At 36.3% G+C, this 26,586-nt stretch overlaps 4 protein-coding genes across 4 annotated transcripts; 2 read left to right on the forward strand and 2 right to left on the reverse strand.

Moving 5' to 3' along the window:
• Nucleotides 1–60: 60 nt before the first annotated feature.
• On the forward strand, nucleotides 61–2,690 carry LOC105791718 (metacaspase-1). The gene is made up of 5 exons (XM_012619929.2): nucleotides 61–655; nucleotides 914–1,244; nucleotides 1,526–1,646; nucleotides 1,747–1,974; nucleotides 2,432–2,690. Exons 1-5 carry the CDS (start codon nucleotides 250–252, stop codon nucleotides 2,489–2,491), a joined length of 1,146 nt encoding a protein of 381 aa, XP_012475383.1. The 5' UTR covers nucleotides 61–249; the 3' UTR covers nucleotides 2,492–2,690.
• Nucleotides 2,691–3,028: 338 nt separating this feature from the next.
• LOC105791717 (eukaryotic translation initiation factor 4G) lies at nucleotides 3,029–10,453 on the reverse strand. The gene is made up of 12 exons (XM_012619928.2): nucleotides 10,295–10,453; nucleotides 9,913–10,140; nucleotides 9,636–9,775; nucleotides 9,389–9,538; nucleotides 9,220–9,293; nucleotides 9,074–9,130; nucleotides 7,943–8,798; nucleotides 7,751–7,845; nucleotides 7,397–7,672; nucleotides 4,231–7,304; nucleotides 3,630–3,824; nucleotides 3,029–3,533 (listed from the first exon to the last, which is right to left on the reverse strand). The coding sequence occupies exons 2-12, from the start codon at nucleotides 10,074–10,076 to the stop codon at nucleotides 3,203–3,205; spliced, it is 5,412 nt and encodes a 1,803-aa protein (XP_012475382.1). The 5' UTR covers nucleotides 10,077–10,140; nucleotides 10,295–10,453; the 3' UTR covers nucleotides 3,029–3,202.
• Nucleotides 10,454–11,122: 669 nt separating this feature from the next.
• On the reverse strand, nucleotides 11,123–13,726 carry LOC105791719 (ATP synthase subunit delta', mitochondrial). Its single transcript, XM_012619930.2, has 2 exons — nucleotides 13,334–13,726; nucleotides 11,123–11,719 (listed from the first exon to the last, which is right to left on the reverse strand). The coding sequence occupies exons 1-2, from the start codon at nucleotides 13,592–13,594 to the stop codon at nucleotides 11,375–11,377; spliced, it is 606 nt and encodes a 201-aa protein (XP_012475384.1). The 5' UTR covers nucleotides 13,595–13,726; the 3' UTR covers nucleotides 11,123–11,374.
• Nucleotides 13,727–22,549: 8,823 nt separating this feature from the next.
• Nucleotides 22,550–23,080, forward strand: LOC128043055 (uncharacterized). The gene has a single exon (XM_052634859.1). It carries the CDS (start codon nucleotides 22,550–22,552, stop codon nucleotides 23,078–23,080), a length of 531 nt encoding a protein of 176 aa, XP_052490819.1.
• Nucleotides 23,081–26,586: the final 3,506 nt, after the last annotated feature.

Below are 26,586 nucleotides of genomic sequence, written 5' to 3' on the forward strand. Positions count from 1 at the left end.
AATTATAAAGCAGAAATATATTTTACATTATTATATATTTAAAAAAGGGCTGAAATAAAAAAGTCAAAGGGGAATCAACTGAAATTCTAAAACGCGATAATCGGTTGTTGGTTCCACCTTGCTACCAATCAACGCCAGCGCAGGCCCAACGCTAATTCCACCTCCTTATTTTCTTCTTCTTCATCATTAGAAATTCCCTTTTTTCCCCAAATAATTTTTTTTAGGAATTAACCTTTGAGATTTTGAATAATGTATCCGCCGCCAGGGCCAGGAGGCATGTACTACAATTACCCGCCGCCTATGCTGGTCAACTGCTCCGGCTGCCACACCCCTTTGCAGCTTCCGCAAGGTGCCCGATCCATCCGTTGTGCCATCTGTAAAGCCGTTACCAACATCGCTGACCCTCGATCCCTCCCTCCCGCGTCCCAACCACCTGCTCCTTCCACCCACGCGCCTCCTTCTCCCTCCCCTTACAATCATGCTCCTCCCGGGGCACCTCCCCACGCCCACGGTCGAAAAAGGGCGGTGGTCTGTGGGATTTCGTATAGATACTCGAGGCATGAGCTCAAAGGTTGCATCAATGACGCCAAGTGCATGCGTTACCTTCTCGTCAACAAGTTTAAGTTTCCCGAGGATTCCATTCTTATGCTCACAGGTAATTTTTTGTTTTTGATCTTTAATTTTCATATCTTTGCATTTGAATTGGAATCAATTCTATCGAGCAATATTTGACTGGGCAGTAAATTCTAGGGTTTAAACTTTAAATATCGAATTTCGACCATAAATTTGGTAGCTACCTTAGAGAATCTTACCTTTCTGTAATATGGCATTTATGTTCGGGTTTTGAATCAAGTTTTCCTAATTATGTATGTGAATAAAGTAATTAGGGGTGTCAATTGTTTTCTTAATGCAGAAGAAGAAACTGATCCCTACAGGCTTCCAACGAAGCATAATATAAGGATGGCATTATTTTGGTTAGTACAAGGTTGTCAACCTGGTGATTCTCTGTTATTTCACTATTCCGGTCATGGTTCACGGCAACGAAATTACACTGGTGATGAAGTTGACGGCTACGATGAGACTCTTTGCCCTTTGGATTTTGAAACTCAAGGGATGATTGTTGATGACGAGATCAATGCAACTATTGTTCGACCTCTACCTCATGGTGTTAGGCTTCATGCGATTATTGATGCTTGCCATAGTGGAACTGTATTGGATTTACCATTCCTTTGTAGAATGAATAGGTTTGTTACTTCCAAACATGCTCATGTATTGTTAACTTGTAATGGAGATCTCTCTTACTAATTTTGTTACCATTCCTTTGAGAAGAAATTTAGTTTCCGTGTTGAGAAGGAAAGTGTATTTAATGTTAAACGTGTTAGATGAAGGGAGCAAAGAGTACTAGGAAGGACCTATATTTGATGATCCAGAAACTTTTCCTACCCTTTTGGCCTTCTATTTTATTTTTAATTATGCTGTTTTATATAATCTGAAGACTGGAAATTGATGCTTTGTCTTGGGCCAGGACTGGACAGTATGTATGGGAGGACCATCGTCCTGCATCAGGTTTGTGGAAGGGAACAAGTGGTGGAGAAGTGATCTCCTTTAGTGGTTGTGATGATGATCAAACCTCTGCTGATACATCTGTAAGTTTCTGAAAAACTGATTATGTAATTTGAAATTTCAGTTCTGATATCATTTGAGATTTTGAAGACTAAAAAATTGTTTTAATGCTTTGGGGTGCAGGCCCTATCAAGGATTACATCTACCGGTGCCATGACATTCTGCTTCATCCAAGCCATCGAAAGGGGGCATGCAGCTACATATGGGAGCATTCTCACTGCAATGCGCAATGCGATTCGAAGTGTGGGGAGTGGTGGAGGTGGCGGTGACTTTGGTGGTGGTGCTGTTACATCCCTCATCAGCATGCTTTTGACAGGTGGTAGCACTGTTGGACTTGGTGGGTTGAGGCAGGTAATATCTCCGACTTATTGGTTTAATTTTCTGTTCCTCAGAAAAAAGGTGGTCTGGTTGATTGTACTGTATACTAGAGAAGCCCTGGCTTTGAGTACTTTTTGTGTGGTCCAGAATCTCAAACATGTTAATGTTTAGCAAGGTTCATATAAGTAGAAATGATTGTGCAGATGCATGTGGAAGCAACACATATCCTGCCAACTAACTGAGTAACATTGTTTGGAACAGAACATTTGTAAAATCTTTGTTGTTAAAACAACCGAAACTTCGACCTGATAGTGTCTCTCTACGGTTTTATAATATCAAATCTTTTAAGATGAGTTCATTTTAGAATTTGGAATTTGGTATTGAGACAAAAGGTTTTTTCCTTGTCTGAGTTTTAGAACCTGGAATACTAGTGAAGCAAAATTGCAAATTTCATTCTGACTTTTTGTTTTGGTGTTTCATTGGTTGACAGGAGCCGCAGTTGACAGCATGCGAACCGTTCGATGTTTATATGAAACCTTTCTCCCTTTGATAAATTTTTAAAATAAGAATTTGTTATATGCTATTTGTAAATTGAATTTATTTATATTTCTGGATAAGGGGTTGGATTTCATTTGTGTTCCCAAAGTACATTGGTTGAACAAGAATTTTCTGGGTTCCTCTCATTATATTTAACAAATCTGGATTACATCACCTGCAATTAATAAATACATGTTTCTTCATTTGTACAACTTTTACTTGCTTTGTCTCAATATATTTCCAAAAAAGTGAAACAGAGATTTTTGCTTAAAAACACAAATTGAAGAAATCATTATGCTCAATTTCTCAACTGGTAGCCTCTGAGATTAAAGTTTGTGACTTCTGTACCAACAGGGGGATATGCTTAAATTAAAGGCCTTGAAGGCTCATTCTATGTCTTAATTGTACAAAGTATATGTATGTACATATTCGAAGTATCAATAATCTCTTCTTTGGGCTCTTTAAAATGATAATTTTAAGCTGTTGCCTTGTTGAATGCATCTTCAAAATCCAACAATGGTGCAGTAAAAGAAAATCAAGAAGATCCAAGTTTGGAAGCTAAAAATTTGATATTTCATAATTGCATTGAATATTTCCAAGAAATAACAATAATAATACCAAAGGGTAGCCTAGTAGAAGAAATCCTGAACCCATAAGCAAAACCCTAAAGCACTAGACTTTGAATTTCTTCTCTAAGCAAAAATACAAAATTATTCTTTATCCTCTAAAGAAAAGTTTCTAATAACCTTGATTTTTTAGGATCTGGAGGCCGAAAGTCCTCCAGTGGCAAATCAGAGCTTGCTCGAATTTCATTAAACACACTTTCTCCTTTCTCTGCTTTAATTGCTCCCAGTGTGCTTCCAAGAACGTCCCCGGCAAGTCCAATTTCCAGAAGACGCCCTAGCTCCTCCCCACCCTCATGTATTAAATGCCCGATTTCCTTCAGGGATATCACATTTTCCATTACCAGTTTGGCAAAGATTTGACCAAGAAATTCTGCAGCTTTTGGAGCATCATTTACAGCGTCCTCCAATGTGCTGAGAACAGATTCAAACCTGAATGAAGAAACAAAAATGCATAAAAACTTAAAAGGGTTATTTATTATCAATCAGCAAGTAAAAATGTTGTTATTAGATGATTGATTCTCATACCCTTTAACAAGTTGAACTTGGCTCAGCACACCATCATGAGACTTTGTCAGATTCACAAGTAGCTTGGCCAACAGATCACGTTCAACATCTTTTCTCTCGAAAGAATCCGTTACAAAAAGAGCAATCATTGAGGGATGGAAGCTCGGAGAATTCAAGTCTTTGATGCACAAAGCAACTTCTTTCTCATCTCTAGCACTGTAAGAATTAAAAGAGAAAAATCCTAAGTACTTTGATAGGCATAACCAGGTAATAACATCTAATTCTGTAAATAAATCAAGGACAGCAGTATAAACTTGTCAATAACTCTAAGGTTACCATCAAGATTTGCACTACTTGCCTCAAATCAAGCACATTATAAATATCAAAATTGTATTGCTATACATCTTAACCATACTGTGAACGACAAAACCTTGATATATCAACATCATCTAAGGAATAACTAAAACAATCCTTTCCAAAGCAGTTTTACATTTCAATTTTTCTGCTAAAAGTAGAGTGCATGTATACAGTATATGTTTATGCTTGTACTTGCATATATTGGAGGGAAACACTGAGGTTAGTACAAGGGAAACACTAGATCACACTTGAGCCAAGAGGATACCTGTAAAATTCTTTAATTGCTGCCATAGACATATCATGCAGACGCTCCTCAGACCAGCCCTTTTCTGGAGGAACATTTTGAGTGAAACTGGATCTTTGGCCTGTGGCAGAAGCTGCAGAAGATCTATCAAAGCTGTTATCAGGACCCCTGTTACCAAAATTCAGGCCACATTCCTGGGAGCTCAAGTGGTCATAAGTAGCAGGCACTGCAGATCTATCTGTTCCATATCTTGGAATCAGATCCTCCCTCGAACCATAAGTAGTTCGCTCGGAGGGAGCATTAAAACCATTCAAACCAGTGGCTACTCTTCTTGAATCTCCTGAAGCTGGAGGAACATCAGCTAAGGGAGCACTGGATACCCCCGGTGGTCCTCTAAAAGACATTCCTCTAGCAAGACCTCCCTGGGGGCCCAAAGTAATAGAATCATCACCCATTGGTCTTTGAGGCAAGGGAACTGACACAGTCCTAGCCTCAAAAGACTGCCTGTCATCCATGCGAAAATCCTGACCACCAAATCCACGAACTTGGGTGGGTGGCCCTCTAAAACCACCCATCTGAGAGCCAGGGGAAGATAACATAGACCCTCGTGGAGCAAAATCCATGGGTGCTCTTCTTGTACCAGCATTGATGCCAGGACCACGAGCAAGCCTACTGGTTTGTGCTTGGCGCTCTTGAGCAGCATCTCGATGCACTTCCTCAATCTTTTTAGGTCCTTCAACTTTCCTCCTCTGTTGCCATTTATTCTTTCTCAGGTCAATGGCATCCTTCAACATGAATCTAACCCTAGAAGACAGTTTCATATTGTTTGACAACTTTGTCATCCTTTCAAAATAAGCATCCATATGCACCTTTGCTTTTGGATGGTCAATCATGTCTCCAATCGTACTCATTAATTTGCACAATGCCTCAACATCTTCCTCATCAGGATTCTCATACTCACCAAGTAGTTTCTTGATGCATTCATGCATTATTCTCTCAGTTAACATTTTCTTCTTGTACAACTCCCCAATAAGTCTAATGTTACCTAACATTCGTCTTCGTGCCTTTATTCTCTTCTCCTCTCTTTCCTCTTCAGACTGCTTAGCCTCACCCTCTTCCTCAACTTTATTTGCTTCTTCTTGTTCTCTCTCTCCTCTCTCAAATTCCTCTTGGCACTTGTTCAGTAGCAATCTCTTGAAAGTTATCTTTTCATTGTCTTCACTAAAATCAGGTAACTCTCCTGCCAGATGATAACAGAAGTTCGCATACATTTCACAGAAAGTAGGCTCCATCAAAGCTTTGTCAAAGATCTGTGAGATAACACCAGTGAGTGTAACTGCGTTGTCAATGTTTACTGCTTTTACCTGCTCAAAGAGCTTCTCAAAGTTTTGTGGAGTTAGTTTGTTCAAAATGGCTTTCAATTGTCTTTGCTTGGATTCTTCCTCATCAGTTATTATACCCACTTCATACTTCCTTTCAGCTTTGTGCATCATCTGCAAAGGAGTTTGTGGAGAAGGAATCAACCCCTTTTGCTGATAGTTAGAAGCTCGCTGCCATCTGTCTGAATCAGGATTATTGCGTGCCATACCTCCTTGTGGACCCATAGGTTGCATTGGGCCAGCAAGGATCCCTCCAACATATGTCAGAGGTGCTTGCCCACGTGGGTGCCGAAGAACACCAAAGTTTCCTCCTTGACCAGGCCGAAAACCTGCAGCAGCACCATAACCAAGATCAAGGCGCAAATCCCTTCCAGGGCCAAAAGAACCAGATTGTCTAATCCATCTGTCATCATCAGCCATTCCACCAGCACGGCAATCTTGTCGAGATCCACTGAATTGTCTATCCATTATTCTTCCCGAACTACCGTATGAATCACGCTCAACAAAGTGAGAAGCATTGGAATTGGTATTGGTAACCATCAAGGCCTCTACAATATCAGAAGCAATCTCAAATCCATTTGGAAGATCAGTACACTTTTCTGCAAACTTAAGCAGGAAATCTCTGGAATACTTCTTTGCTATATTTCCACTTCCATCTTTCTCATGATTCCCAAGCCTTCCATGAGCCTTTTCACCATTATCTGAAGTTCCTAATTTTGTTGTAGAGATATCAGCAGCATCTTCCCAATCATCTGGTTCAGCTTTTTTGTGTGCAATTTTCTCACTTTGTATGGCATCTGCATGAGGGGTCTCACGAGATGTCTGCTTCAAATTAAGACCGACAGAATTGCTTTCTGCACTTGCTACTGTCTCTTTCTTCTCCTCAGGGCCTTTATATGCCATATAGAGATCAGAAGTTGTCCCAGCAGCATCTGCTTTCTGAAGAATTTCTTTTCTTTTTTTCTTCCCTCTAGTTGTATTACTTTTTGTCCTACCGACTTCTGGCACAGTTTTGTTTGAACTAGGCACCTGAACACCTTCCCTTTCGTATTTTGAAGTTGGTTCTGAGAGATCAACAGCTAGGACAGGATCAAACTGCTGGTCTGATGCAAAAGATTTAGTAACAGTGATTTCATTGCTACCAGCAGCAGAAGCAATGGTATTATCAACGTGAGAACCTTTAAAATCTGTAGTTTCAGCAGTTCTAGAGGGAGAGACATCCCTACTATCAGTGACTCTCTCATTTTCTAAGTTACCCCCTACATCTTCAGTCAGAACCTTCTGTGAAGTTCCTGAGGTTGGAACATTGCTGGTAGCTATTGCCTTCAAGGCAGGTCCCTTATTAGACTTAAGCTCCTTAGAGTTCAGGGGAGCTGGTTGAGAAGAAATCTCCAGAGTAGCATTATCTGTTAAGTGCTCTTCAAGTAAAGTTTTTCCTTCTTCACCCTTGATTCCACTAGTTTCAGGTTTCAGTTGCTCATCCTGAACCATGTTCAAGCTATCAACATTACTTCCAGTACCAGAAACATCAGATGAAACAGAGGTTAAGTCTTCTCTCTTGCTTTCTGTCTTCAGCTCCACGGAAGGAGCTGAATCATCCTTAACAGCTGATGATGATGTTAGAGCTGTTTTAGCCTCAATAGTTTCAGAAACTGCACTGCCGGAGGAAATACCGTGCTCTGCAGTGTGGGAAGCCACACTGGTTGCTGATGTAGACTGTCCATCAATGTGTGAAAGAGCAGATAAATACATGCAAACAAAACATACATGTGGTTAAAAAAAAACTGTAAGAAAAACAAGAAAAACACCTGATTTGTTGGCTGAATAAGTCCTTTCTTGCTCATTTTCTTCTGATGATCTTTTATAGAGATGGACTTAACCAAACTCTCCTTCCTGCCTTCGTTACTGGCAATGACTAGCATAGACTCCTCAGATGTGGCAGCTGGGGCAGAGGATACAGAGTTAGATGGCAGGCTTTCATCCAAGTTAGTTGCTGGAACCACCCTGGAATGTTTAGCTGCAGCTGATAACGACTTGGATGTTAAAGATTCAGTTCCAGGTTTTGGCTGCTGTACAGTGCTCCCCTGACAAGCATCCAATTCCCTTTGAGCCTGAGATAAGCTAATCTCGCTAGCCGGAATTGAAGGTTTGAGGGACCTAACCTTTTCAACAGCTGGTAAGCTGCTTGACAACGAGGAATCTGCAACCCTTTCTCCAAGAGAAACAGCGGCTGGCTTAACTGTAACCTGTACTGAACCTGAGGGAGCAGAGGACAAAACAGGATGTGCATCATTTGTAGGCTCCATATTTGGTGATTCCGAAGTACCATGTGCAATATTTCACAGATTTATTACCTGGTACTGAACCATGGGCTGCTGCTGAGTTCATAAAAGAAATGTTCTGATGACCCTGGCTAACAGGATAGTTAAATCTCGGCCCTTGGGCATTAGGTGATATCTGGCTACTAGAAAATGGAAGAGAACTTGGTGGCGGATAAAACATGGAATTGGAATAATAGTTGATTGAATGTGAAGGTGCAAATGACGGAATTGACTGGGATTGAGAAGGCACATTAGGATGAGACCTTGGACCTGATGGCCCACCTTCTGGATAGGTATCTGTTCGTTTATCAAGCCTTAATTCTTCATGAGTGTCAGGATGAGTAATCTTGACAGGGGTAGTTTTACGAGGAAGACCAAACTTCCCTCCCTGCTGTTGAGGATACTGAGGGGCGATACCCATTCCCAAGTTGCCCAAATGGGGAGGAAGCTGCCCACCTATGGGTGGCGAGAAGCTTAAGCCCTGACCCTGATGCATCATTCCCTGAGGTGATAATGGATGAGCCTGAAGACCTGGAACAAAAACTGGTGGCTGCACCTGAGGTGCATTTCCCATAGGTATATGCATTGGCATTTGAATTGAAGTAGGAGACTGAATCGGACTAGGTCCCCCAAATTGCATGGAAACCTGTGGCTGGTGATTAAATGGCATCTGTATAGGGTTCAAGGGCAAACTAAGAAGGGATGGCTTCTGTGGCTGGTTTGTGGGGGATGCCACAGAGGCTTGTGCATCTTTTTTGACCTTGGGTGCTGGATGAGCCTCCCCGGATTTAGATGGAACAGTTGCAACTGAATCATTTATTGGTTGCTGCTGTTTAGGAGCAGGAGTTGGCTTATCCGGTACAGATCTAAAAGAAGAATCATGGCATGCCTGCAAGTTAAAATGCCATTCAAATTTAAGTGAACTCCTAAAATGCCAAAACCATATCAGTTCAAAAGAACATGGATCAGCGATCAACATGGGCCCAAACATGTCATATTTGTCTAGCAAGGTGATGAGTAAGTTAATATTATAAAACATAACCATGGTGATCAGCGAAAATGATCTTTAGCTTTATACGGTGGCAAATTTCATGGTTCTTGAAAATTGAAATACATATCAAAATACATCAATAGACAATTTACAATTTATGATAAGAGAAAAACCTGATCACGTTTCTGCTCATCCAAATTTGGGGGTGCTGAGCTAGTTCTAGCTGGAATCTGATGCAGATGGGGACATAACATCTGCTGTTAGAAACAAGGTTTTGAATGGGGGGAAATGGAAGACCAACATGAGTATAGTAAGATACCTGCATTCCATTCATGAAACCAGGACTTATGGACCCAAACTGTAGAGAAAACGCTTTTGATGCATCTCCTGAAGCTGATCCATCATAAAATATATTACAATAACTTTTCCTATAATTGCAATAACTTATATCCAGTAAGCTTAGAACACTAGGCAGTATAAAAACATACCCTTAATCGGAGTCGTGGGGTTATTACTATCAGAACTCATGGTGGCAGGTTGAGAAGTTGGAGCCTTTGGAATAGCTCGGGTGCTTCTCTGACTGGTGGCCGATTCAGTCGGCTTGGCAGTACCACTTGCAATCGCTGCATCAGATGCTCCTATAAATGAAAATGAATGAAAATAACATCAATATGATCCTATTTTCTTCAATTATAATCTAAAAACTCTAACAAGCTTAAAAGCTTTCAATCATACCCTGTAACTGGGACTGTACATGCGCACCATTTTGTACATTATGGCCAGCAGGAGCATTACCAGAATTCGCGTTACTAGAATTCACAGCAGGTGAAGTTCCTCTAGATTGCCCTCCTTGTGCATTGTTAGACTTCTTAAAACTATTGTATCATCACCACGCAACAACAACAACAACAACAAAAAAAAGAATCATTGATCAACCAAAACCCTAATCCTGTACAAACCCTAAACAAACTGCAATAAAAAACCAACAAAGCAAACCAATAAAGCATTTTACCTTCGACTGGAAGATGAAGAAAGAGACGGTGAAGGGGCAGGCACGCCGCCAGCACCCTTACCGTAAGCGCCTGAGGATGACCGCTGCTGATTAAAGCTTGCGGATCGCCCGGATTTTCGGTACTGTTGCTCGCTTTTATCGGACCTTGATTGATTGAAGGACATATATCCCACCCTTGATTCCTCCTCCTATTTCCCTCCCTTTTTTTTTCAATCCTTCTTTTTATATCTGCATCCAAACCGATAAACAAAATGGAAATGAACAACATTACAATAGAGAAATATATATATGTACATATACATATACATATAACACTCATAACATTCTAACAATACGACAATGAGAAACGGAGAATTGGGTTTCGATCAATGGAAGAGTGTACCTTTTTTTTATAACTCAAAAGAGTATGCAGAGAGCAATAAAGATAGGGTTTTTTAATTGGGTAGACATTTTGATATACGTGCAGAATCAGAATCAGAAGCAGCAAAAATAAAAGTTCAAACCTTTTGTTTCTTTATTTTTTCTGAAGGAAGGAAAGAAAGTAAAAACAACAGAAGGGTGAAAATAAAAAAATAAAAAAGAAGACTGAGTCATTAGTAGGACAGAGTAAATTAAGTAACAAACCGGAGAGCAAGGTGGTAAAAAGTTAGATTTTTTAGGAGATCATAACATCGAACGAGTCGTGGTTAAGTGAGAGAAATCTCCGATCTTTTCTTTCTGTTTCTTTTTTCTTTTTTAAATTTAAAATTTAACCCTTTTTTTATTATACTGCCTTTTACCTCCCTTATGCCATCTTTTACCCTGGTTTGTTTGCCTTAAATTTATATTTTTAAGTCTCTTTCCACGCGCCGCCGTGGATGGTTGTGGAAAATGGAGAGCCGGTGATCTTTTGGGGGATAATTATTATCAGTTTAGTACTCCAAGAGTTAGATCTTGTAGTGCAGACGTCCAAGTGAAAACGACATTAACTTTTGCATTTGAGTTTAGCTTTCACATTCACAAAGTCGAATTTAAATATGGTATTTATATTTATTTAAATTTGTAAACAATATCAGACTCCAATTACAATTTCAATTCATTATCTTAGTACACCAAGTAAATATTCTTTCTTCTCTCAATTAGTGGCTTCAAGTTAATTTGTCAACAAATGCAACCAAGCTTGTAATTTCAATTAGCATTAAGAAATAGCAAAACATCTGCGATGCCAATATTTGAACTGCAATAAGAACAACCACATGAATTTGCATTATGTATAACATCCATGAATTTGTTGCTTCTTAAAAGTTTCCTCCACTGCAAACCAGGTGAAAGCCCTTGAAGATTATTCATATCGGTTACACGTTTGAACATAGAAATAGAAGGAAAGAACATATTCAGAACAATATCTGCATCCATCATATGAATCTTAAGGATCGGTAGGGCAGGTTTAAGGAAGAGAAAATCGGATGAATGGCAAACAACGCTAGCCCGTGAGGGCGGAGTTGAGTGCGCTGTGCACATCAATTCCAATTTGGGCTTCAGCTTTCTCCAAGTCGGTTGTGGCAGAGCTCAGCTTCGAGGTGAACTCTGCAAGCCCTTTCTGAACAAGGTTAACATCAAGTCGATCAAGTGGCACAGCCTCAACAGCTATTATATCTGCAAAAGAGTTGGCATGGATAAAAACAAAGCCGCTACTGACGAAATACTTTGTCACTTCACTTCCTTCGTGCACTGATAAAACTCCAGGTTTCAGTTCTGCAATTGTTGCTACATGTCCTGGAAGAACACCCATCTGCCCAGTTGTGGCTGGTACTATAACCATGTCAACCTGGAAACAGAGAATTTAAGATACCCGGAATCTGAGCTAATTCATAAAAGACTATATTATCTATTCTTTTCCTTCATACACTACCTTTTTCCTGCTTGGCAAAGGCACCATGAAAAGTTGCATTTTTATTTCAATTTTCATAGGCAAACCCATACCAGAACACAAAAGAGTAGAACATAAATAAACACTAGTGGAGTGACAAAGGACTTGATATCAAGTCTTCAGTTGACATTAGTCTCAAGTTTGATCTCTGAATTAATCTCTTACCCCCTTCCACTTATGAATAAAAAGTGGTATTTATGCAGAAAAACCTTTAACAGTTAACTTTGTTACTTGAGTGATCCGTTTAAAAGGAAGGCATAGATATGGCCAGAATTACATTTTGAGAATAATAGGAGATTTCTTAGTGGCCTTTGGTGTTGGAACCTATCAAAAGAAATAAAGACAGAATGGAATGTTTGAATACTGGAATCAAATCATAGCAAGGATTAGCAAACTTGATCAAGTATCAGTATTATCATCTTCCTTCAAGGAAAAAATATTAGTGATAGATAGATAGTAGTTTTGGTAGTTAGATGCAATCCTTTAGAATTACATATTTTCCCTCATTACCAATCTATGCCCATGAGCTGAAATTAATTATCTTTATGCAAAATTATGAGGTTCCATTCGATGTCCAAAATCCAGAACAAGGAAAATGCTTTTGAAAATTAAATAAATAAATATATATATAGCATAATAAGGAATACTGTGGAACTAAAATATGAACAGATAGGTTTTATATAAGCAAATCCAGCTTTCCGACACAAATGCTCCAGGTATCCAAGTGAGTGCTTAGAAATATCATGACGGTAAGGCGTGCAAGTGCAAATACTAATAAAAATACAACCCTCACTCTCTATTTGTCTACTCAAGGATTTTAAGGACATTAGTTATCTATGTCACTGCACTTTTAAGTGCATTCCCAACGAACTCACAATCAAATAAACCTGATATGGCCATTAACTTTTTCATCTAAAAGGAGTAGCAGAATTGGCATTGACAAGAAATAGACAACAAATACGAAGACAAACATTTCTTTTGGGATAAAGGAGTTGCAGCTAAAAGTCTAAAAGATATCCTATAATCAGTTTCTGAATACGAAAATCAGCAAAGGTAATACGAATACACTCTAAATTGCAGTGCAATAACACAATTGGTTGTCTTGCCTTTCAGGGAATTTAATTTTGTTTCAGAATCTGTAACCTGATTTAAAGATTGCATTGAATGGTATCATTATTGGATAAATTCACCAAGAGGAGTTGTATAGGGCAAATGTTTGAAATTAACTGTAACGCCGTACAATTAGAGACCCATTCAGATCATCACCATTACAAACAGAGAAGACAAACTAAAAGTAACTGGCATTGCATTCTATCGAAAAAAACAACTAACATAATTTCAGCAAAAATAAAAAATAAAGGTTTGACATTTTGCCTTGTACCGGAGAATAGCATGAAAATATTCATTTCCACAATCCTAATCCCAGAAAACAGGATTGAAGAAAAATCGGAAATATCCCAAATAGAATTAAAAAGAAAAAAGAAAAAAGAAAAAAAGAAAGCCAAATGTTACCTCTTTGGTGGCCAACTCAGAAGCATAAGGAAGGACGAAATTGACAGTAAGCTTGGAAGGAATGGATGAAGGAGTGGGAGGACGAGGTTGCATGAAAGAGAGAGGAGTTTTAGGAGGGTCCATATTGGGGATCACTTTAGTCCACGCCTCCGTGAATGTGGCATCCGCAGAGGGAGCCGCTGGCAGATCAGTGGAGAAGGGTCGAGCCCTTGCTGCCAAAATGGGTCGACGGGCCAATAGCATCGATGCTCGACGCAACATTCTGGGAGGGGGGTTGGTGGTGATCGCTCGGCTATCGCAAGGTCGGAGACAGGGTGTGAGAAGAGGGGCCGTTCAGTCTCTGTCTTCACTCTTTTTCTGTTTTGGTACTTTGTTTTTGTGAAGCGAAAATTTGGAATCTAAGAATATTTAAAGCTGTTAAAAAGATTACTCAGGTCGGGGTTCCGGGTTAATATATATTATAGTAATTTTATATTTATTGTATAAATTCGATGTTTAAAATATTATTTTTAAATTCGTTTATATTTATAAAATTGTTAAATATACTATTTTATTTCATTTTTAGTAATTTTAAAACTTGACATATTTTAAGAGTTAATTGCACCAATCATTTACAACCAAGAATTCTCATTTTAAATTAGTCTCAAAATTTAAAATTTTCTAATTACATCCTCAAACAATTGATATTATATTAGTTAGGTCCTTCTATTATTAAAATTGTTAATTTAATCGTAAAATGAAAATTTTAAAGAAAAGCAAAACATTAATACCATGTAACTTTTAAAAGTTAAAACTAAAAATAAAGTAAAACTGAAAAACAGAGGGTGGACGATAAAACTTTTATAAAAGTGCCAAAAACCTTAAAACTAACACCATGTTTGGTTGGGTGTATTGGCTCCCTAATCGGTGGGCCCCACCTAATCCCCTTTATTCCGTTGTTTGGTTCATGGTATTGCTAATACACCCGTAATACAAAACTGACCTAATCGGTGAAATCCACCGATTTCTAATCCCTCCCTTTTGCCCAGATTAGGTGCCGCTTCAGTTTACCCTCCCTGTTTTACCCTCCCATCGGCTTCCCCTTTGTTTCTCTTCTGTTCCTTCTAGCTTCTGCCGATTTGCTCCCTCTGTTCCTCTGTTTATTTTCTTTTCTTTTCTGCCGATTTGCTCCCTCTGTTTCTTTTCCTTTCTTTTCTGCCGATTTGCTCAGTTTCTGCCGATTGAACTTTTAGCATCCTGAATAGACAGCTAATGCTTGATGAGGATTGCAGTTAAACCACACTCTTGAACAATCAACACCTTCATCTGGAAAATTTTGGAAAATTTTATTGGTAAGAGATCCTAGGTCTGACCTTGGATGCACAAAAACCATGCTATCACCGAACATTCTGTCTGCTGCATAAATGTTTTATTAGTTCCATTTTTTCAAAAGGCTTACGTTTCCTCCCTTCATGTATATTCAACTGTTTGGCTTGTTTTCATTTTTAAATTACTTAATGCTAGTATATAGCAAATGGATTTGTTATTTTTATTTGCCCTTGACTTTTCCGTTGTATATATTTTGTAGCCTTTTCAAACAGGAGTCAGTTGTTCACAAAGGTAATTTTCTGAATTTATCGTTTCTTTGTCTGGGATCCTTTTTTGGGTAAATTTTCCTTAACTATATAATTCTGCACATTATGGTAAGAGTTGTATGCCTAGATCAACAAATATTTGCTATTCCATTCAAGTTTATGCATCTTGAATTGGAGCTATCTTTTTCTCTCTTAGTTTCAAAGATATGTCGTCTCATCAACAACACATGATGCCCTTTTTCCTGTCTTGATGTTTATAGTTTAGTGTTAATATCTAAAATATGGACTTGGAAAGATCGTAGTGTTGGAGGCGGGGACATCAACATTATTGGATGATTCATGGTTTTCTTCGATAGCTTTACAGACCGCTTTTGCAAAGTAGTTTCATGATTTTTAGATGTGTAGTTGTCTTGATGATTGTTAGCATGATTATTTTCTGAAAAATAGTTGAAACTGTATCTTTTGTCAAGTTCGCATTTAGTTAGAAATAGGATCACCGACTTATTGTTTCATTTGTACCTAACATTAAAGTAACCATTTTTCAAGAACATTAGCCTACACCAAAATTGATAAGTAGTTTGATGGTGGAATCACAGGATTTCTTTTCGTTAGTGCAAGATGCTTCAGTTGTTGATGGAGATCTTCTCTCATGGGTATGTGTTCTAAGCCTGGCTTTTCTACGTTTTAATTCTTACCAATTTTATACTTGCCAAAACATGTTACGAACTAGTAAGGTTTTTACACTTCACCTATTTCTTCCGTATAGTTATCCCTTTCCTTTTTTTTCCTCCTCTTAAGAGGAGTCAATGGTGACAAATGGAGACTAGGCTTATTATTCATATACTACTTTTTATCTTCAATCTTTAACTAATTAAACCTAATTGTTAGATATAAAGACTGCCTAAACTGTGTGTATATGAAAACCCTTAAAATCCTTGGGTGATTTGACTAGTATCTGATGGGAGAATGTGGATGACTTTTAGTCCCCTGCAATTATTTATTTGAAAGCGGCTGGTATAAGTAAATTTTGTGAAGTGAAAATCCTGAGTTTCAATATATGTGAATTTTGCAGAAAAGGAAATTAAAAGAGCTGCTTGAAAATAGTTTAGGATGGGAGTTCTAGCAGAAAAGTGCAGTTGATGGAATCTACTTTGAAGAGAATGATGAAGTCTCTCTCTGATTTTTTCATCTCCATGAACTTCAATCTCTCTCTCTCTCTCTATATGTATATAAACAATATCATCCCTCACCATTCCTGCTTTTAACTTGTGTAGTATGCTCCTGTGGTTGAGATGTTGGATGAGCCGAGCGGTAGCGAACCCACATCTTAGATAGTTACATCATGTCATATTATTTTTTGTTAATACATTAACGGCTGTGAGGGTAGTTTTCAACTTTGGAAATATTAACGGTTGAGAGGTAAACAACACTTGAAATTAATTCCATGTATAAATCAATTATCTAAACTACAATGAACTTCCAATCTTGTCTCAAAATTGTGTGATCATTGATCGGGACATATGCTTAATTTAAGCCACGAAATGCAATTGTTCGATAGATCTGACTATTTTTACTTGTCATTCTTTTGTTCCATTCTGCTTATCCCGCTTTAGTTAGAGAACTAGCAAGACAAGGGTGATGCATTTATGATGAACTCCTTTCTCAAAATAGAAAATTGTCTAAAATTCAAGACAATATTCGTAAGATAATAGTAATGGTTATTGAATTTATGTTTATTAAAAATTAATCAACAATTGAGTTGAAGTAAACCGTGAAATGCTTACAAATAAATATTCTTTTAAGTTTGGATTCAATCTTTAAAATTGCATATAAAAATACCAAAAGATGAGAACACCGTTATATAAATATTTAATTATTTTATTAAAATAATTAACTTAGACACAAATATTATATTTTTGTTCATGTAAATAATTCTTAAATTTGAATCTAGATAATTATTTTAAATTTTATTAAATCATATATTTTAATTAAAATATACTTAATATTAATTATTTCAAATTATATTTTATAGTATCATATATTATGATTTTAGTAAATTCATATAAGAATATTGATTATTAGAATTTTATTAAATTATATATTTTAATTAAAATATATTTAAAATAATTATGTTAAATTATCTTTTATAGTATCATATATTATGATTTGAGTAAATTCATATAAGAATATTAATTATTAAGAATTTTATTAAATTATATATTTTAATTAAAATATATTTAATAATAATTATGTTAAATTATCTTTTATAGTATCATATATTATGATTTGAGTAAATTCATATAAGAATATTAATTATTAAGAATTTTATTAAATTATATATTTTAATTAAAATATATTTAATAATAATTATGTTAAATTATCTTTTATAGTATCATATATTATGATTTGAGTAAATTCATATAAAATATTAATTATTAAGAATTTTATTAAATTATAGATTTTAATTATAATATATTTAATAATAATAATTATGTTAATTTATATTTTATAGTATCATATATTATGATTTGAGTAAATTCATATAACAATATTGATTATTAAGAATTTTATTAAATTATATATTTTAATTATAATATATTTAATAATTATTATGTTTAAATATGATTAAATTATTTATTATTGATATTAATAATCTTATTAAAATTTAAATAACAATAACAATAACAATAACCATTTACCCAAACAAATTTATGCTAAGGGTATTCTAGTCATTTTAGTTTTTTCCATTATGCTATTACACCTCTATTCCATTCAACCAAACACAAGAATACTATTACGCCTCTATTCCATTACATTCAACCAAACAATTGATTTGCTATTACGCCTCTATTCCATTACGCCTCTATTCCAATACAGCGAACCAAACGTGCCCTAAGTTTCTTTACAACATCCATTTTTACAATATTAATTTTTCTTTAAAAAAATATTTTAAGCTATGCCACATAAGATCTGTAACATCCACGTTTTAACTCGAGGTTAGGTACAGTGATGGATCGAGTCAAGAATTAGTATAAATTTTTTTTGAAATATAATAAATAGGAATTTTGAGTATTAAATTAGGAAGTATATATATCCAATAAAAATAAATAAAAAAAAAACTCTTTAGATATGAAATTTTAAAATAGATACATTAATTTAGTTGAAAGAATAAAGAAATTGTTGTGGCCATAGAAAAAATATTAAGTTAGGAGACATATAATAGTAGAGGAAAGGAATGGATGATTAAAAAGAAATTTAACCAAAGTGTTGTATGAGTCATACTAGGAAATATGAAAGACGAGGAAGGGCAAAGTGGTAATTAGCCAAGTGAATATTTATTAAGTGTAATGATGATGGGTAAAAATAAAAAGATGGATGGCTTAAGGACTTAGTAGAAATTTGACCATTTTAATTAAAAATGTGAGATATTTTAGTGGAATGGTGTAGAAAATAGAGGTGCTCATGGGTTTTGGCCTTGTTGCGGCTTGGACGCCCGACTAACGGCCCGCTTGAAATATGGGAGGGTTCGGGTAAAAATATATGCCCGAAATATGAGCTTGGTCAAAAAACGAGGCTCGTTTAGAAAATGGGCTGGGCCTCGGGTGGGCTTGGGCCGGCCTAAAAATAATATATATTTTTTATTTTTTAAAACATTTCTTCCCTATTTCCTCGTTTCCCCTCTTCTAGAAATCCCTAGTGCCCAACTGCCCTCCTCCATTTTTTACTCAACCTTCACATTCAGCACCAATCCACCTCCAGTCCGGCACCGATCCACCTCCAGTTCTCCACGGATCCACCCATTTCCCCTATTTCTCGTTTCCCTTCTTCCACAAATCCCTAACCCCTTGCCCGACTGCCCTCCTCCCTTTTTTTCTCAACCTTTACCTCCGGCACCAATCCACCTCCGGTCCGGCACCGATCCACCTCCGGTCCTCCACGGCTCCACCCATTTCCAGAATTAGAGGTTAGTTTTCTTTATTTCAAAATTGGTTGTTTGGAATTGTTCTCAAGTTAGCTTACTAGAATCATGAGCTGCTGCGAATTTATAACATTTTCATGGAGTAAACTTAATCTCTATCTTCTAATTTCTTAAATTTTATTGCTTCATGCTAGTTGCGTAGTCTTGAATATAAATGATATTATACTTGATTTTGTTGTATTGTACTTTGTATTTGATCCCATCGGTATTTTTATAGTTCAACTTTATTGCTTATTTTGTGTCTGTTATGGACCCAACATATGAACTTTCAAAGAAAGAAAGTAAAGTTGGCACACCTGAAAGACCACTATCGATCTAGGATTTGTTGAGCTACTGAAGTCTTGGACGAGGTTCTTTTAGACATCTTGAAAAAGCATAAGAGAAATATTTCCATCACGGTATCACTACCTGAAGCTGTATTGAAAATGTAGTGGGCTGTGTTCTATGCAATTCCCCTCTTCTTTGTCCTGATGGAAATTTATGTTCTTGTTTGGGGGGTGGTCAATGCCTACACTGTAAAATGTAGTGAGACTCAGCGCCATCAATTTAGATTAATTTGGAATGGCAAGACTTGCTTAATTAGATATCAATTAAATAATATTGGGAACTTTTGGGGCTGAGAATAAAATGTTCTTTTGGTTCATTCTGACATCAAAAAATTGAACCAGAGTATGATTCAGTCAAGCTTGAGTAGCTTGTGATTAGGGTTGCTTGCTTTCACTTTAGATTGATGGCAATAGATAAGGCTCTAACCTAGAAACTAAAAGTCGGTATATTATCTTCCACCTAGAAGTAAGAGAAAAAAATTGAAAATGATGTTAAGGAGCGTGCCTGATTGGGTAGGTTTGATGCTGCTTCTAGTAAACTATTTATTCTTGTTTGCTATATTGATGTCTCTGAATAGCTGTATCTATTAATGCGATTTCTCCTAGAATATTGATTCATGCATGTTGTACAAAATTCATTGCATTGTTGTCCTTTGATTTTTTGAAAGACTACAAAACAGTGTTAACCCTAGTTTATTCGGTTAAATTCTCATTAGACATTTAGTTAGTTTTCTTTATTTTTTCTTTCTCTGATCTTTACTGTAAATATAAGCCTTAGCCAATGATGTGAATACAAATGGGTTTATAGATTTGTTTCAAGGTTTATAGGTTATGGTCCTTTGATTTTTTGAAAGACTACAAAATTGAAGAATTGAAGAATACAAATGGCAGAAAAAAAATGTTTGACCTGTATACTTTGAAAAATAAACAAATTTAACAGAACTTCTGTAATGGAATTAAAATTGCATGTGAAAAAAGTTTGTCTTTCCTCAAAGATTGATAAATGGCATAGAATTACTTTGATTGATTTTATTGAACATACATTTTCGTTGAGTTTTTGTGTTTGTTGACATTGGTAATGGTACTGTGCCACTACATGCAGTCTATTTGGTTCCAGGTCCTGAACTAAATTCTCTACTTCTAGAAGACATCAATTTTTGAGGTTTGTTCACTTTGTCTTTGTTTTGTTCAGATGCAAATCTTATGAGAAGGCCAAAAAGAAGTTGACAATATTAGAGGCAGAAAAAATTGAAGAATACAAATGGCAGAAAAAAATGGGCCGGGCTCGGGCTTAGGAATTTTTTCGGGCCGGGCCTGGTCAAAATTTTAGGCTCATATTTCGGGCCAGGCTGGGCGCCTAGGACGCGGGCTAAAAATTTTTTTTGGGCCCGGCCCGAACCCGGCCCATGATCACCTCAAGTAGAAAAGTGAAGAAAAGATGAAAATATATCATCCTTTCTCAACACAAACCGTCACTACTTAGTCATCTGCCCCCAACTTCCATCCAACTTTTCTTTTAATTCCCTACATGTCCTACCATCATAGTTGAACCATCTAAGCTTCAAACTTTCATTTTTCTTTGAAATTTCCTTAGTAAAAATCAAAGGGCTGAGGTAAGAAATGATGAAATTATCATACCATATATTTTTATTTTTATTAAATAGTATAGGAAAGTTACTTGATTGTTTTTTTAACATATAAATGTTATATATTTTATATGAAATTGAAGAGAAAGAAAAGAAAAGAGAGGACCTAAATAAAGAAGAAAGGGAAAGAGAAGGCTAAGGAGTAAAGGAAGAAGAAAATACATCATCTCAATTTTTTGTTGTAAGTACTACAAGATTTTTAAATTATTTTATTTAAATACTTATATTGTAGTATGAAATTACTTAGAATAGAAATGTAAAATATATATTTAAATTTGTAAAAGAAGAAGAAGAAAAGAATATTATATTATGAAATTATGAAGTTTGTAAAGAAAATTATAGGTGAAGAATATGAAATGGTATATTGTTTGAACACTAAGTAATGATGTTGTGGTAAAAGTATATGTGTGAAAAAGGTGTGATATTTGTGACTTGTGAAATGGGGACTAAATTGTAGATGATTGAGAAATGAGAATTTTTTTTGAAATATTTACTAAAGTATTTAAATATATTAAACTCAACTTTAATGCCCAAGTAGACGGAATTTAGAACTATTAGGATATTAGTGGCATGCCATTAAGGGACCTTAGCGTGCTCTCTGATTATTAGCACATTAGTGCTCTCTTTATAGCACTTTAGTGCTCTATGTTCAATAGTGCATAATAATACACCTCTGTATTTGTTCCATATATCCGGCGTGTTCTATAAAGTTCACTTTGGGCTAAGAATATGAGTTGTGAACAAAAAGTGAATCACCAATGTGTTAAGGTAAGTTTGATAACTTATTAAAAGGTAAGTTAAATTCTTATTAAAGTAAGGCATAGTTAAAGAAACTTATATGTGTGTAAATATGTATTAATTGAATAAGTTTAAAATATTTTGTTATGGTTCATTTACCTATTTATTCCTATAGTGCTTTACTAAGCCTTCACCGGCTTAACGCGTTTATTTTTAAAGCGTAGGTACAGTTAGACTCGAAGAGGTAGAATCGGGTTAGGAGATCTCTCACCTCATCACATCCTCAAGAGCTTCAAGAGTAGGTACCATATTTTGAATTAAAATGGCATGTACATATATAGACCAAATGTGTTTCCATGTGTTAGGGACTTAAATGCAAACTATTGAAATTCTATCTATTTTGGGTTACTTGAAGTATTTTGGTCTATATGAAATGAATTAGTGAAAATATAAGTATGTTTGCAAATGTGGTTTGGTAAGTTAAAATACTATGTATAAATGTTTAAATTAAACAGTATTTAGCCAAAACTGTTTTGGTACCAAATGTAATAGTCTTATACCGGGTCCGTACGATTAGACCGGGTATAGGGGTGTTATATTTATTGGTATTAGAGCCTAGGTTTTCTGAGTTTTTGGGTCGGGAATGAGTCTATCTGTGCATGCCATTTTGTATATTGATGTGATGAGATTAGGTTTAGTTATTTAATTGTGTAATTTATGAATATTGTAGAAACTTAAAGATGTCAAATAGATCTCGTAAAGAGTCGAAAAATGAAGTAGAGAGTAGGGCACCAAACTTAGATAGGGAAATAGATCAACATAGAGCCCAATCCTGAAGTGAATCGGTTAACTTAGGGGATGATAGAGAGCCTGAATTGAAAGAAAGAACTCAAACTGAAACTGAGTCGATACCGCCTAAAGAAGAAATTCCAATTGCAGCCTTGTTATAGACAATGAATCAGTTATTGCAGCAAGTTGTAAGAACTAATAATGCTCCACCTATTCCACCACCATCTCTTCATCCTACTACTCCGCATCCACAGCCGTCTATATCTAGTCATCGATCTCCCTTGGAGAAAATAAGAAAATATGGAGTTGAAGAGTTTAAAGGAAAGAAATATGATGACCCAGCTAAAGCTGAAGAGTGGTCAGAGAATAGTCAAAGGATATTTGAAGAATTACAGTGTACAGGTGATGAAAAGTTAAAATATGCAGTATCTTTATTAAAGGGCGAGGCTTACCAATGGTGGACCACTGTCATGAATATTCATCCTACAGATAAAATTAATTGGAATTTCTTTGTGTCCGAATTTAGAAAGAAATGTGTGAATCAACTTTATCTTGAAAAGAAGAAAATAGAATTTCTGGATTTAAAGCAGAACAACATGTCTGTTGCTGAACACGAACGTGAATTTATCAGATTGAGTAAATATGCCAAGGAATTAATAACAAATGAAGTAGATATGTGCAGGAGATTTGAATAGGGATTGAATGAAGAAATTTATGTTCCTCTTATACCATTAAATCTACAATAATTTCCTATTTTGGTTGATAGAGCACAACGATTGGAAGAAGGGTGAGCTCGATCCAAAGAGAAGAGTTTTGGGATTCAAAAAGAGTGAGGGATTCTAGAGATTCTAAATACTCATCTCCTACTGTTGGGCAAAGATCCAGAAGTCAAACAAGACAAACTTAGCAAACGACCTGTATGGTTAGTATTGGGGGTTCCAGAAGAAAACCAACACTGCCATCATGTGAGCATTGTGGAAGATATCATTGGGGAGAATGTCGACTAAATTCTTGAGCTTGTTTCTGATGTGGATCGAAAGATCATTTGATTAGAGATTGTCCAAAGATGTCAGAAAGTGTTACAGAACAGTCTGCGAGAGGTAGCTCAGTTCCACAAAGAGGTAGACGACTTGGAATTTCTGGTGGCACTAGTAGTGGTACAAGATCGGTAAGAGAAACATTTGATAGATATAAATCCTAGAGACCTCAGACTTATGCTATCAGAACACGAGAAGAGGGAGACGCTCCTGATGTGATTATTGGTAAATTCTCTTTATTTGATTCTTCTGTAATTGCACTAATTGGCCCTGGCTTTACGCATTCATACATATGCATTACATTAGTGAAAGAGGGAGTTAGCAGTAAAACTTACAAAATACGAAGTCGTAGTTACTAATCCTTTCGGGCGAAGTGAGAAAGTTAATAAAGTGTGTAGAAGATGTCCCTTAAAAATTCATGATTATGAGTTTCCAGCAAACCTTATGGCACTTACGTTTCATGAGTTTGATGTGATATTGGGTATGGACTGGTTTTTAGAACATGAGGTTATGGTTGATTGCAGAAGAAAAAGAATTTCCTCGAGAACTTTAGATGGAGAGGAAGTGATTGTAATCGGTGAAAAATATAGTGCCTTGACGAATGTCGTGTCTGCAATGCAGGTTTCTAAGATGATGAGAAGAGTATATACTACTTTTCTTACTTACATTTTAGATACTCGTCCAACGAATTCTGATATTGAAAAGATACCGGTGGTTCGAGATTTTATCGACATATTTCCAGAGGAATTATTGAGTTTGCCCCCAGAAAGAGAAGTAGAGTTTGGGATTGAGTTAATTTCGAGCACTGTACCGATATCTATAGTACCTTATGGGATGGCACCCACTGAGTTGAAAGAATTGAAAACGCAACTACAAGAGTTACTGGATAAGGGATTCATACGCCCTAGTGTATCACTATGGGAGTACTAGTATTGTTCGTGAAGAAGAAAGATGGGTCTTTGAGGCATTGTATAAATTACCATCAGTTGAATAAAGTGACTGTAAAGAACAAATATCTGTTGACCAAGATTGATGATTTTTTTGATCAGTTAAAAGGAGCTAGTGTATTTTTTTAAGATTGATCTCAGATCAGGGTATTATTAGTTACGGGTGAAGGAATCTGATGTGTTGAAAACTGCCTTTAGGACTTGGTACGATCATTATGAGTTCTTGGTTATGCCATTTGGATTGACTAATGCTCCAACCATTTTCATGGATCTTTTGAATAGATTTTTTGAGCCTTATTTAGACCAGTTTGTGGTGGTATTTATAGATGACATTCTAGTGCATTCAAAAGGAGAAGAGCATGATAGACATCACCGAATTGTGCTACAGATTTTGAGAGAAAAAAAATTGTATGCTAAATTGAGTAAGTGTGAATTTTGGTTAAAAGAAGTCATTTTTCTAGGACACATTGTATCAACAGATGGTATTCGGGTAGATCCAAATAAGGTAGAAGCTATACTTGAATGGAAACCACCAAAGAATGTGACAGAAGTAAGGGGTTTTCTCGGATTGGCTGGTTACTATAGAAGATTTGTTGAGGGATTCTCTATGATTGCATCACCCTTAACAAAATTGTTGCAAAAAAATGTGAAATTTGAATGGATAGAAAGGTGTCAGCAAAGTTTTGAAAAATTAATAGCAGCATTAACAGAAGCTCCTGTGTCGATTCAACCAGAATCTGGTAAAGAGTACATGATTTTTAGTGATGCTTCGTACAATTGTTTGGGTTACGTGCTAATGCAAGGAGGAAAGTTAGTAGCATATGCTTCTAGGTAATTGAAGCCACTCGAAAAGAACTACCCGACGCATGATCTTGAATTGGCTGTAGTGGTGTTTACGTTAAAAATATGGAGACATTATTTGTACGGGGAAAAATGCTATATCTACACTGACCATAAGAGTTTGAAGTATTTGTTAACCCAGAAAGATTTAAACTTAAGACAGAGAAGATGGGTTGAATTGCTAAAGGACTATGATTGTATCATTGATTATCACCCCAGGAAGGCGAATGTAGTAGCAGATGCTTTAAGTAAAAAAATCTTTGGCAACTTTGAAAACGATGAATGCACATTTAGAAATGAAACAAAATGGTGAGTTCTTTGTTGAGTTAAAGGTGAAACCAACTTTGTTGCAGGAGGTGAAAGATGCTAAAAAGAAGATGTAGAATTATTGGTGATTAAGAAACAACTTGAGGAAGGGAAAAATAGTGAATTTAAGATTGATATTGAGGGGAGCTTGAGATTTCACGGTCGGCTATGTGTACCGAATCAAGAAGTTTTGAGGAAAATTATTTTGAATGAAGCACATCATAGTTTGTTTGGTTTACATCCGGGGAGTAATAAGATGTATCACGACTTGAAACCATTTTACTGGTGGAAAAGGATGAAGAAAGACATAGTTGAATACGTTTCTAAATGTTTAACATGTCAACAAGTGAAGGCAGTGCATCAAGTTCCGTCGGGATTGCTACAATCAATAGCCATACTAGAGTAGAAGTGGGAAAGAATTACTATGGATTTTGTAATAGGATTATCACTCTCACCGAAGACGAATAATGCTATTTGGGTAATTGTAGATCGATTGACAAAGTCTGCCCGATTGACGAAGTCCGCCCATTTTCTACCAGTACGAATTGATTTCTCCATGGACAAGTATGCACAGTTGTATATAGATGAAATAGTAAAGCTTCACGGAGTGCTAGTATCCATCATTTCTGATTGGGATTCGAGATTTACATTGAAGTTTTGAGAGAAGCTGTATGAAGCTTTAGGTACACGATTATATTTCAGTACGGCATATCACCCTCAGATTGATGGATAATCAAAACAAGTAATTCAGACACTGGAAGACATATTGAGAAGTTGCATCATCGAATTTGAAGGCAACTGGGAAAGGCATCTACCATTGGTTGAATTTACCTATAATAACAATTACCAGCCTAGTATTCAAATGGCGCAGTATGAAATATTGTATGGAAGAAAGTGTAGAACTCCTGTGTGCTGGACAAAATTGGGTGAAAATAAATTAGTTGGTTCTGACTTGATTAAAGAAACATAAGAGAAAGTGAAGTTGATCAGGGACCGTTTAAAAGCAGGCTCAGATAGGCAGAAATCTTATGTTGATCTTAAAAGGAAAGATATTGAATATAATGTGGGTGA

The sequence above is a fragment of the Gossypium raimondii genome, chromosome 8, assembly GCF_025698545.1.
Source record: "Gossypium raimondii isolate GPD5lz chromosome 8, ASM2569854v1, whole genome shotgun sequence".
In the NCBI taxonomy this organism is placed as follows: Eukaryota; Viridiplantae; Streptophyta; class Magnoliopsida; order Malvales; family Malvaceae; genus Gossypium; species Gossypium raimondii.

Coding starts and splice junctions, on each gene's coding strand:
- LOC105791719 (XM_012619930.2), bottom strand. CDS start 13,594: ATGTTGCGTCGAGCATCGATGCTATTGGCCCGTCGACCCATTTTGGCA. Junction 11,720..13,333: donor CTGAGTTGGCCACCAAAGAG/GTAACATTTGGC, acceptor CTCTGTTTCCAG/GTTGACATGGTTATAGTACC.
- LOC105791717 (XM_012619928.2), bottom strand. CDS start 10,076: ATGTCCTTCAATCAATCAAGGTCCGATAAAAGCGAGCAACAGTACCGA. Junction 9,131..9,219: donor GTTTCATGAATGGAATGCAG/GTATCTTACTAT, acceptor CATCTGCATCAG/ATTCCAGCTAGAACTAGCTC. Junction 7,673..7,750: donor GCTTACCAGCTGTTGAAAAG/GTTAGGTCCCTC, acceptor GATGCTTGTCAG/GGGAGCACTGTACAGCAGCC.
- LOC105791718 (XM_012619929.2), top strand. CDS start 250: ATGTATCCGCCGCCAGGGCCAGGAGGCATGTACTACAATTACCCGCCG. Junction 656..913: donor TTCCATTCTTATGCTCACAG/GTAATTTTTTGT, acceptor TTCTTAATGCAG/AAGAAGAAACTGATCCCTAC. Junction 1,975..2,431: donor GACTTGGTGGGTTGAGGCAG/GTAATATCTCCG, acceptor ATTGGTTGACAG/GAGCCGCAGTTGACAGCATG.
- LOC128043055 (XM_052634859.1), top strand. CDS start 22,550: ATGAATCAGTTATTGCAGCAAGTTGTAAGAACTAATAATGCTCCACCT.